Source organism: Anguilla rostrata, chromosome 1 (genome assembly GCF_018555375.3).
Source record: "Anguilla rostrata isolate EN2019 chromosome 1, ASM1855537v3, whole genome shotgun sequence".
Classification (NCBI taxonomy): domain Eukaryota; kingdom Metazoa; phylum Chordata; class Actinopteri; order Anguilliformes; family Anguillidae; genus Anguilla; species Anguilla rostrata.
In genome coordinates this window covers 61,583,012-61,595,615 of record NC_057933.1, presented here as the reverse complement: position 1 = coordinate 61,595,615, position 12,604 = coordinate 61,583,012, and the positions used below count along the sequence as shown (strand labels likewise).

At 49.6% G+C, this 12,604-nt stretch overlaps 1 protein-coding gene across 2 annotated transcripts in view; it reads right to left on the bottom strand.

Moving 5' to 3' along the window:
- Positions 1–1,790: 1,790 nt before the first annotated feature.
- The window catches only part of setd2 (SET domain containing 2, histone lysine methyltransferase), a 35,031-nt gene continuing 24,217 nt past the window's right edge, over positions 1,791–12,604 (bottom strand). For both annotated transcript variants that reach the window (XM_064347026.1, XM_064347034.1), the window contains 6 exons: positions 11,905–12,030; positions 11,182–11,318; positions 10,939–11,050; positions 5,845–5,919; positions 5,211–5,312; positions 1,791–4,152 (listed from right to left, as the gene is read on the bottom strand). In XM_064347026.1, coding sequence (XP_064203096.1) covers positions 3,991–4,152; positions 5,211–5,312; positions 5,845–5,919; positions 10,939–11,050; positions 11,182–11,318; positions 11,905–12,030 — 714 coding nt within the window. In that variant the 3' untranslated portion in view covers positions 1,791–3,990. The remainder of the gene's footprint in view (positions 4,153–5,210; positions 5,313–5,844; positions 5,920–10,938; positions 11,051–11,181; positions 11,319–11,904; positions 12,031–12,604) is intronic.

Here is a 12,604-nt window from a genome sequence, read left to right as displayed (position 1 = left end):
TGAAGACTTTGGTGGGTTTCACAGCAAGCAGGTACATGCAGTTTTAAGCATAGTCAGCTGCAAACAGAATAAATGCAATGCAAGTGCACTAATACAGGAATCTTAACTCCTTAGTGAGCTAGTGAACGGTGACTTGTGTCGCTGCACCGAAAATCTTAGTGTTCCAAGCGCCACTGTCAGTCTGCAGCACAAACACACTGTAATGTGTGCTGATCCCAGACACAGGAAACCGGAGTGATTTCAGAGAAGGATGAACCATGGGCCGCTTACAGTGACATCTGGCATTCAGTGTGTCAGAGGGGCTGAAAGCCTCACATCTGTGGACAGCATCTGGAAAGCTCAAATTCTCATCCCCTTCCTTACCAACTCCACCCACCCCTCCTCCGCCTTTCAACAAGTGACAAAAATTACAGTGCATGAACTCAAAAAAAAGCTTATCAATAACCAGTCACAGCTGCCAGTCCCTTTAGGCTGCGCGTGTAATTAACCCACTTCCCAGAATCCCTCTCCAGGCTGGGGGCAGGAGGCATTAGAAAACCTTAGATCAGAAGCAGTAATGATACTTAAATTGGTCTAAGCAACTGAGCCCTTGAGATCATAATTAGTTTCCACATTCTACTTCCCAGATTAAACTCCTGACAAATAGAGCAAGTTTTACTCTCCAGCCCAGAACGGTGTCTCAGCTAAGGCACAGGGGGAAACTACTTCCCAGATCGCTTTAGGACAGCTGTTTTAAAGAGAAATGAGATGTACGCCCTCCTCCCCGGGTCCACCAGCGCTTCCCAAGATCCGCCACAGATTTGAGAGGGGTTAGTTTTCATTTTCTAACACGTTCTGAAGTTCCCTTAGCCTTCCCTACCCCCCCCAACCCCTCCCAGTGGAAATCTGTTGTTAATGATTTTTGTTCCTGCGCTCCTAAGTGGGAGCAGGCAGCTCGCTGGGCCGGGGGCAGCGCTGCATGCCATCACGCACGCCAGACGGGACCGCTTAACTGCGGTCTGGAGCGGCCCGGGACCGGGCTGCGGAATGCGCATGCATGAGGCGACGGTGGGCGGGGCCCGGGTCCCGCTCGTCATGCGTCGCCGGTAACGCGAGCAGCTTCTCCTGGACTGGAAACAGGCGTGCGGAGCGCTGGTCACATGACACACGTTTACACCCTGCCCCCAACCATCGTAGACAAGCGAGAGAAAACAACTCAGTTTACACAGAACACAAGACGCGAGCCTCATGAATAATCAACTCGACAAAGTCAGCGGAAAAAAGTATATGCACACGTTTACGGACTGAACACGCACACGCATAGACACACGCACGCACGCGCACAAACACACACAGAAACACAAAATCTCAAAAATGGGGGATTGTTGGGATTTTAAGGATCTGCACATAAGTCTATTCAAACCCTTTTCAATATAAACCACTTTTTCCAGAAAATCCTGATTTAAATGGCAATATGCAATTGATGAAGTGTTCCTTGGAAAAGATCCGTAAAATATTGGCAACATCACGTCTAGTGTCAGTATGGACATCACTGATCATTTCCATGTTATTTAACCAACTAGCCAAGTGTTGGCAGAACTAGACACGCTAATTATTCAAAACAAATTAAGAAGTAGTAATGAGGCTACTCCGTGCGGGATATAGCCTATTTATAGGCTCCAAGCTAATTTACAGAAAGGTATTTTATCAGGCACCGTAGTGCAGAACCTTGGCTGACAGACAGTGGAACATGCCAGTGGCTAACCTGCCTCCCTCCCCTTTGCTAGCAGAATGACAATCAAGGTCAGAACTCATTTTTACAAAAAAGTTTATTTTCTTTTTAAAATGTTTTTACACTCAGTATGACAATGTGCTTGCACAGTACTTACAGGGAAGTGCAGGGCGAGGCTCCGTTTCTACATAGAAAATCTCCAATCTTTCTCCAAAAGAAAACAACTAAAAAGACAACCCCCACCCTATGAGAACCAAACCAAACGAAGAAAAAAAAGTGTCATTATGGAATCCCAAGAACAGGTGACAAACGGGGAACTAGGAGGTGGTGTACTGCACTGGGACCAAGCGTATACGGTACTGAGGGGTGTTCTGTACTGGGATGAAGGTGTACAAAACAGGAATAGGGGGTGTACTGTAGTGGGAAGGGTGGTGTACAGTACTGGAATAGGGGGTATACTGTACTGGGATGGGTGGTTCACTGTACTGGAACAGGGGGTGTTTTGTATGGGGCCAGGGTGTACTGTACTGGAATAGGGGGTGTACAGTACTAGGATGGGGGGTATACTGTACTGGAATACGGGTGTAACTGTACAGGGACTAAGGGCTCAGTACAACTCTTTACCCTGCACCCCTCCACAAAAGTTATTTTCTTGGTTTGGTTTAATTACATGTATTTACACTTCAAATCATGGACCAACAGTCCATTTACAAAGTCTGCTTATTTAAACATTCTCAAAAACTATTTCTCAATATATTCACATATAAAGCAATATAATACACGTTTACTTGAAAGTGTGGTTTAATGCAGTTCGACAGGAGGGAGGTGTGAAGTGAGAGGGCGATGCTAAAGGCCAAAGCCTCGCACACAGTAACCCTGAAAATCAGGTGATATGACAAAACCTAGGAGACAAACAAGCAAGCCGTGACATGCCTACAGGATGACACAGCTGCGTCTGCCCAAATAATGAAACAGAAAACAAAAAAATCTCATAACATGAGCAAGCTATGGACTGTTAAAACCACAATGCTACATACACTTCCTCTGAGGGGGGGGGGGGGGTTAGGAAATGGTGAGGGCTTTAGGGGGTTTGGAATTAAGAGGTGACACAAAACCATCTGAGTATGCCACTGACTACCTAACTTGCTCACTTCATTCAATTTAATAAAAGACATAAAAATGACAGCGACTGGACGTCTCCTCATAACACGCCGACAGTCCCAATGTTCTCCAATGTTCCCCAAACACCACATTCTGCGTAAAGACGACAAACTGTCAGCAGACACATGGAGATGAAAACATGAACAAAGATGAAAGATCATCTACTTCCCCATCCAGTGCGAATCCCCCCTCCCCCGTTTCAAGGGTGGAGAGAGAGGGGGGTATTGGAAGGTGTCCCGGAAAAGGCAGGGAATTTCACAGAGATCCTGCTGCACACTTTGGCCGGCGGCCATGTTTTCACACAGAGACAGAACTTCCCACTCTTCCGTGGTCTGAAGGCAAGGCCCCACCTCCTGCCTAGCTCACGGTTAGCACCAAAAACACAAAGTCAATGGCAGGGGCAGGGAAACGCATAGGACTGGACAGAGCAAACGGTCAGGGAGCGTTAACTTTTACGCTCCTTTTTTCAGTTGTGTAGATCCATGGTCTTTTCTTTTCTTATTCAGCCAGCCTTTGCACTGATGAACAACTCCTGCTGTGTCCCCCCCCTTCCCAAAAAAAAAAAAAAAAAAAAAAGAAAAAAAAGCTTTGATGAGCTGCAAGTGTACTGGATTTCATTCATCTGAGATGGAACAGCAACGGTCTTCATGGTCAAGACGTCTTCGGGCCGTTGCTCGGGACAACTGATATCTGAACGGCACATGATTTGGGAGGAACGGACGCCCGTCAGTGCCCAGGGCAGAACTTCATCACAAGTCTTCCTCGGTCTGTGAGAAGGCCCGAGGGCCAGCTGTTTGCCGCCAGTGCCTGTCTCCGCGAAACGTCCCAATAAAACTGGCGGACAGACAAAGCTTTTAAAAGCAGCAGTTAGGACATGGTTATTATCAAGTACAAAATTAGAGCATGTATACATCAATTCCTCCCCCCCACCCCACCCTCCCCTACCCCCGCACCCTCCCCTACCCCCGCAGACCTCACACTCCAGACAGCTGACGCTACGGCAACCGACGCTACGGCAACCGCCTGACCCTGGTGAGCTGATGTCACGTGACCGAGTGAAGGCCGAGCCTGTGTTGGTGAACGTCTCCCGCGAGCTTCCCGTGCGGACGGGTGGAGGCTCAGTCCACCTCCATGTCCTCCTTGGGCCTGTACACCGGGCCGAACTTCTGCATGTACTTCTTGATGTACTCCTTGGTCTTGTGCTTGACGTTCTCGTTGCACTCCAGGTCCTCCGGGTTCTTGCAGGACTTGAGCTCTTTGTTCATCACGCCGTGCGTCAGCTGGAAGGAAACGCATCACACGTCAGTCACTCAACAGAAAGGCCAGTCGATCAGACCTGTACCTGGCTGCTGCTGGTACTGCAGGGTGTAGCCCCAGACAGAGAGAGAGCACTGGGCTGCCTCATTGTGGTAGGCTAATGCTAGGGCTGTAACTTGAACTACCCCAGTAAAAGCAGAGCTGGGTAAATGTTGAAGTCGGCTGTCTAAATCCCGTGTGCACACAGGCATTATACACAGGTTTTCTGCTCAATGGCTCTCTGGGGTTTTTTTTGTGCTCCCGAATGTCCAAACAGGACAAAGTCTAATGCACCTCTGACTGGACTGATGGTTCGCAGGCTCACCACCGAGCAAAAAAACAGATGAGAACTCAGCCGTTTGAAGACATGCTGGTGGGACTGTTCAGCTTCGAGACTATAATCCAAACCAGCACAGAGAGAGAAAAAGACAGAGAAAAAAGAAACTACTAAAGACTTCTCTTGAAGTACAATGCGTTCCGTCTGTTGCAACAGAAAAAAAAAAAAAAATAAATAAATAGGGCGAGCTCATAAATGCAGCACAGACGAGAGGGCTGAGGACAAAGGGGACAGGCTGTACCCGAAAACCCCACCCCTCCCACCACACCTCAGGTGCCCGCACACAGCCAGGGTGAGCCCCACGCAAACGGCTGTATGAGCAGTCATTTCATTTCACACAGCATTTACCAAGTGTGTGTGTGTGTGTGTGTGTGTGTGTGTGTGTGTATACCTCCATCTTGCTGTCTTAATCGCATCGGGTGCACATTATCAGTAAAAACTTTGTGCGTTGTCACTCCCCCTCCCACCCCGCCCCAGATAATCTGGGCTTCAAATGGATAGTTTTATGCACTGCATCCCGTTTGTTTTGGGAGCTGCAGAGCATAGATGTGCAAAGATAACTGCCGACCAAAAATATTTAAAAAGACAGGTCTGAAAACAACCAGAAGAGCAGTCAACCAATAACATGCAGTGAGGACCCCAGTGCCACACACCCACTGACCCCCTGCTGGCCAGTGGGCAGCATTACACCCAGCAGACCGTTACCTTTCTGGCTAGGTGTTTGAAGTCCTCGGTGTTGCCAATGCGGCCCAGCTTGCAGTCTGGTTTCCGGTACGGGTTCAGGCACTGCACGATGAACTGGGACATCTGGGGGGGGGGGAGAGGGGACAGGCAGGATAAGGGAACGGTGCACACGAGTACTTATGGAGGCAGACTGCAGACTCTGCAGAGAGCTGTGGGCTGATGGTCTACAGAAATCAGACTAAAGCTTCAGTGTACAAGATGGTCTCTAGGACAGGAATATTTCTATATGACTAATACCATGCATCCAGCAAGGTAAATTAAAAGCGTAAAGACATAAAAATATTCATTAATGGTGTAGAGGCCTCAGAATATTGAAACTGAGCCAAGACTAACGTTGCCATTTCCTATAAACCTTTGGGCTGTCCATCCCGGTATCTGAAGATCTGAATAGGTTTGTATTTCAACCCTAATTTGACCCAACCCTAAAGTTCTACAAGATTCTACTAAACAGCAGCTCAACAAGATCTCTAGCTGCTGAATTAGATCTTCTTTGTTGGGGTTGGAGTGAAAACAGGATGGTAGATCTCCAGGTATAGGGTGGGCAGCTCTGCTCGAAGCTCTGTGCAGGGATTGGTGGACAGGCAGAAGATCTCACCTCCTTGCGGAAGACCTCCTTGCTCTTCTTGGCCAGCTCGCTGGAGGTGTCAGCTTCTGCCGTCTTAGTGGAGAACTGAGAGCACAGAACAGAGGAGTCAGTCACAGGTTAGACACATGCAAAGGCATGGAGCATTCTTAACACTCTGCCACTGTGAAGCAGACACCAGCCCAGCACAGCTGAGATCAGCAGGGCCACTTCACCATAGGACTCCACGCAGCCTATAACACACCACTGAAGCGCAGATTCTTCCCAAAGAGTAAGTTCCACATTTCTCCTCTTCAACCGATTAGTGAAAACAGTGTGCTGGTCATATCCCTTCCAGTTTAATGTCCTCACAGATAGCAGATATTCATTTATTAATTAAAGATTTATTTTTAAGAAGGGCACATTCTGTAAGAGCGTAGCTGCATATCGATGCGTCCACAGCTTTAACGCAACAGTGAAATATGTCAGCTCAGCATCGCAAACAGAATGGAAAGAATGAACTCGGGCCTGGTTAAAGCCCCACAGTGCAAAATGAGTCAAATACATACAGTATGAGCAAACGCAAGGTTAAACCAAACAGCCACTCACAGGAAAATCTAAACCCCCTTCTTATAAATGGCTCAAGCGTTCTCCTGCAAAGGAAACGACCTGTTGCTGAAACAGCTTGATCTGCACTGATAAAAGCCACACACGAGAGACGAGATCACGCTTCAACATGAACCCAAATAAAACACAACTTTTAATGAGCTGAACTGCAAACAATGCGCTTAAAAACGTGGAACATGACGGAATTTCCGTCCACACATGGAACTTTTAAACAGAGCACTGTTCAGCTGCTCTCCCTCCAGCAGACAGAGAGCTGCATTGTGCCATTCAGACTGTGGAGTACTGGGACAGAAATAAACCATAGCTGGACATTTCACAGCAGGGAGAAATGCGCACGGCTGGAGAGAGATGAGCTAAGTGCCGTACTCCGCACATGCTCACTGGAGTCCTGTAAGAGTGGACAGCGCAGCAGGGTGACTCCAAAAGAGCCTGTGGGGCCTCAGAGGAGGCGGTGCGTAACCAGGGAGACCCCACGGAGAGCCGGAGTCCGCCCAGGCCCACCGCTAGGGCCAGGCCATGACCACACCCCGGCCCTAAAACCAGGAGGCCCCCCCTTTGCTCTCAGCCCCGACCCTCCGACCGACTTCTCCAGCACTGCGCATGCGTCCCAGAGACAAAGGCCCAGCCCAGACACATTCTCCAGTACCAAAGCCACAAATAAATGAATGCCGTTTCCAAGACTGGCTTTCATTATCATCAAAGAAGAGAGGGAAAAAAATGCAGGAAGAGAAAACAAACCCTGGGACTGGGACAGAGAGAAGCCCCCCCCCATCCCCGCCCCGGTCGCCTGGGGTCTGTCAGCTGTCTGAGGGGAGAGAGAGATGGGCACAGCGTGGCCTCCACACAGGAATGCGGGTACGCTGAGCCATTTCCCAATCTAACCCCCCCCCCCCAACATGTTACAGACAGCAGGGCTCTAGTCACACTGCAGCCCTTAGATTTAGTGCTGGGAGGGACACTTGATGGCTGAATCCTGAAGAGTCTCACACCGTCAGTTTTTTTTTCAAACTCAAGATGAAACGCGCAGCTGAAAGTAATTACCCCAGCGATGCGTCTTTGGCGAGCCCTTAGCGGGAGCTCCCGCGGTGTCCCAGCGGCCCGCCAGCACCGCCGGCGCAGCGGCCGCTAACGCCGCCTGGAAGACGACATCCCCCCCCGCTCCAGAGTGAGGAAACAAATAACATTCCACCGAAACGGCGGGGCGCTACATCAGCACACCGGGGGGGGGGACGCGCTCGCACATGAGCCAAACTCATCAGAGCGAGGCGCAATCAGCCTGAAGTGCATCTCAAATTAAGGAGCGAGTCATAGTCCAAATTAACGTAAATACATCCCTTAAAACGGGGGGTGAATGTGTTCCTTCCCTCTCAGATAACAGTGTTGTCATAGTGAATACGGCAGCATGTCGAGCCAATCGGCCTTCAGACCGAACGCAGAGTCTGACACAATTCCATCGCTGCCAAGGACACGGCAGAATTCAGACCCGGCCAATCACGCCAGACTGAGAAGCACCAAATTTAGCATGGTTGCATACTGTACACCCATGGTACAGAAGGCGGAAAATTAAATAGTCCTTGGACTGGTCTCTACTCTTTGGCTGCAAACAGTATTAAGAACTCGTCTTTGATCTGCACTGAGATTATCCAGATAAAATATGCGCTCGCAGCTTGCTGGAGTCCAAAAATAGCCAGTTACTAGACAGCTGACTCTGCCAGTGTTAAAAATCATTTGCCAAAGCAGTGACTCACACCTGGCATGAGAAATTCTGCTGTTCTGTCTGAACTGAAAGACACTGCAGCATCTACAGGAAGTCACACTCACATTTCCACAGTGGCTATTTTAAGTCTTCATCAGCTTAAAAACTTGCACCTGAGCGAGTTAATGAGATACATGGGAAAAAAAAGAAACACATCATTCTTCAATTAACCTGAGATTCACCAGCTGCAAATGAGCCTTCTAAATGAAGGCTATCTTCGATGTTTTAAAAAATATGATTACATGTGTAGGCACCTCCACACATGGCGGTTCTCGTTAGCGCTGCCACAGTACCGGGGCTAAAGCAGAGCAGCGTGTGGCTCTGGTTCCACCGCACAGAGAGGCGTGAAAGCCAGCAGAAGCGGAGCGGCGACAGGCCCGTTTCCTGCGCCAGACCCCGCAGTGGGACAGCCTCGCACGCGGCTCACACTCCTGCGATTCACGTCTCGCAAGCGCGCCTTCGGACAAAAATAAATAAATTACAAAGCGCAGAGTGCACCAAGTTCAGTGACTGGAGGTGCCAAACACAACTGGATCAGACGCAATCTGTGAGGCCCCTGGTCAGCGTGAGGCCAAACCAGCGTCCAGAAGCCCTGACGAGGACCCACAGACAGCCCTTTACTGAGACCACGCTGTTATTTTCCCTCTTCCTGCATTCCTCTCTAAGCTTCTCACTCTTTTTGAGCAACTGGTGTAATTCTGAAGGACGGCACCATAAACCACCCGACAGAAACGGGACAAATATAAGCCAACGCAGGACAAGTGACAGATGACAGTGCCACTAAATCAGCCATTAAACATGACAGAGACCGACTATGGCTAACAGCAGCACAGACGCCAAGCATCCAAAGGAAGATTTCCCATACTCCTCATATATACAGTATGTGCAGAACCTTTACATGCTGCAGCTGAAGGGGCCTGAGAATAGGCTCGCGCTGGATGAAGAAATGCCAGGGATCCCATTCCTGAGCTCTGGGCTGTGGAGCACAGCTGCTGGAGCCATCCCGGGCCGGCCACATGTTCCTCGTTCCTGCCTGTTACATGCTGACAAATGCGCTCGGGGCAGGGTAATAATGCAGCCCAGGGAAAGGGACATGTGCGCAGCCAGCACTGCACAGAGGGCAGGGTAATAATGCAGCCCAGGGAAAGGGACATGTGCGCAGCCAGCACTGCACAGAGGGCAGGGTAATAATGCAGCCCAGGGAAAGGGACATGTGCGCAGCCAGCACTGCACAGAGGGCAGGGTAATAATGCAGCCCAGGGAAGGGACATGTGCGCAGCCAGCACTGCACAGAGGGCAGGGTAATAATGCAGCCCAGGGAAAGGGACATGTGCGCAGCCAGCACTGCACAGAGGGCAGGGTAATAATGCAGCCCAGGGAAAGGGACATGTGCAAAGCAGCACAGGCAGGAATAGCAGCCAGAAGGGACATGTGCGCAGCCAGCACTGCACAGAGGAGTCTGCACGCTGCTAGAGAGAATGCCAAAGAGGGTTTCTTCGCAAGTAATCTTCCAGATTTTGGCACAGCTGAAATGAACTATTCTTTTTGCTTTCATGGCATCACAGCAGAGCTGTGGTAGGAGGCCGTTCACAGCTGGAGCATGCTGGGAAATGCAACGCAGTTACTGATTCAGCTAGTGAGCGGTTGGGTAATGTTTTCAGGGATAACGGTTTCTTGAAATCCAGACAGAATTAATCTTTTTACAAAATACGAAATCATTTGTTTAAACAAAAACTTTGCTGCTAACTAACATGAATTTCCTATCATGCTAACTTCTGCAAGCTGTCAAAACAGGGAAAATTAAGTTCGCTGGATGTGTTTGTCACACAAGAGCCATTTATAAACAGGCATGTTGACAGAATGACCTCTGACACAGTATCCCACTGAGCATGTACAGCCTTTGACCTCTGACCCCAGCACCCAGCCAAGCCCAACAGGGCGGGGCAGGTTGGATTTCACAGCTGCTGACAGTTCAGCAGGCCAACTATTCGCCAACGTCAAATGTTTAACGTCTTCATTCAACACATCCAGATATCACATCAGATCAAAGATGGTGTAAAAGGGACTGCTTGCCTTATTAGGTAGCGACGGAAATGTTCATCTCCACTTTGTCCATATCAGGAAAAACAAGACCAGGTCAAAACCTAGTATATGGCTGGACCGAACCAGCTGACCAATAGTGTAACTTCATCAGTCAGTCACAGACATGTGCGGTGTAACTTCATCACTCACTCAGTCAGACATTCGCATTTATAGGGCTGGCCCCGCTGTTGAGGTTCAGCCAAAACATATAGGTCTTTAAGCACAAGATACTGAATTCAACAACTTTTCCATTATTTTGACAATTCAAACCCTTTCCATGTTACATATATTCAGACGTCTCAACCTTTATTCATCCATTCATTATCTATACCAACTTATCCTGGGCAGGGTTGCGGGGGGTGCCGGAGCCTAACCCAGCAAGGATTGGGTGAGAGGCAGGAATACACCCTGGACACACACCCAATCTATCGCAGGGTACACCCACCATTCACTCATACCTACGGGCAATTTAGAGACTCCAATTAGCCCACCTGCATGCCTTTGGACTGTGGGAGGAAACCGGAGTACCCGGGGACAACACGCAAACTTGGAGGCGTTAAGAGAAGGCATGTTGTGGAGAAGCAGAGTGTGTTCTGTGAACGGTGATCAGGATGAGCCCGAGGACCAGACCCAGAGAGGCCGCTCACGGGGTCGCCCCTTACCTTGGAGGGGTTTTCGTCGTAAGTGGGCGTCCCGAGGTCCATCTCAGCCTCATGGTCTACGCTGGCATTGTCGCTGCCCCCCTCCCAGCACGGGGGGTCCCACTGCGTTTGCCTGGCAGGGTGGAGAGAGGAGGAAACGGCACCAGTCACTACCGCGCTCTAAACGGCTCTGCAGCCATTGAGGGAGCTGAAGGGCGCCACACACAGGACACTCCCACGGCGAGCACCGGGCGCCAGGCCTACCTGGTGATCACATGGTAGTAGTAGATCTTGCCCTCTGGGTCACGTGCTACTTTCCAGCTGGGGGGCAGGACGATGGATTTGGGTTTGGGGGGCGAGGGTGGGGGCAGGTCCATTAAGTTGTTGGGGACCATCATCTCCTGTAGGTAAACACAGAGAGGAGTCCGTTGGTAAATACAGTCATATTTTAATACAGTCATATTCGAAAGGGCTGACGTGGAAACCTGAGGGACAGTAAACGGCAGGGGAAACGAACGGCCAATTAAAGTTCAGTTGAGCCGTGAATAAAAGTGGGGAAAGGCGGAGCTTTAAAGGGCAGTGTCCTTAGAGGCATTGTTGGGAGACCAGTGTACCCTCAGGGAAGGAGCAGTCACATGACACCGCAGAGAGAGAAGGGAGAACCTGCCAGCTGATAATGACCATGAGTGAGAGAAGGAAGAAACGACGAGCCTTATAAAAACACGGAGCGATGATTAACGGACCCGTGGGCCAGAACAAAGCCCTGGAAGGGATCTGCAGCAGCTGAGGACAGGCACTGAAGGGCCCTGATCAAAGCAATGACCCAGCAGAGGCGTCGCACAGCCAAGCAGCTCTGATTCAGACGCAGATGAGAAGAGCTCAACGCTGCCGAAATCCCCACAGCGCCGGAGAGGGGACGAGCTCCAGGGGGTCGGAGCGCTCTGGCGCCCCCGTGTGGCGGACGGCGGGAGCGTAAAAGCACCGTACCTGCGGAACGGTCTGCGCCGCGACGATGGTGGTGACGCTGCCTGCCTGCTGCAGCACCACCCCCTGCTGGTGGCCAGAGTACACCTGCTGCCCCTGCAGGTAGCCCGCGGCAGGCTCGGTGTAGGTCTGCAGAGGAACAGCAGAGGGAGCCAGTGAGACAGCCTTTTAAACATAACCTTGATTACATGCTTCATTTCACCCTGTAATGTCAATTCATTGTGATGACTAATCTTCATTCAAAAACAAACATCAACGCATTATCATTATCAAGGCTGACTACGCAAGTAAAATAATGACAGACAAAAAAAATTTGTGCATTTAAATGCAAATTAATTTTTAACATTAACATTCAGCTAAAAAAATTTGACTGGAAATAGCAGCTACTGGTCTGATCTGAGAGGCGGGCCTTTAACTGATGTTGTCAATCAAAAACAACAATACACAGTACCTGTGCATAAACAACACAGAAATCACACGCGTACTGGCACTTAATGTGCACTGGCATTGTGGAATGACAATATTCTTGCCAATATTATTTACACACGACTTCAGTCGACCAAACTGCCCTGATGCCACCAGGAACAGCCCGCAGCTAAGAATATACCACTCAAGTCATTTGCCATTCAAATATTATGTGGCTAACAAGATAAAATATTTAAATAATTGCAGCCAGCTTTCAAATAATTCAAGCATTAGATAC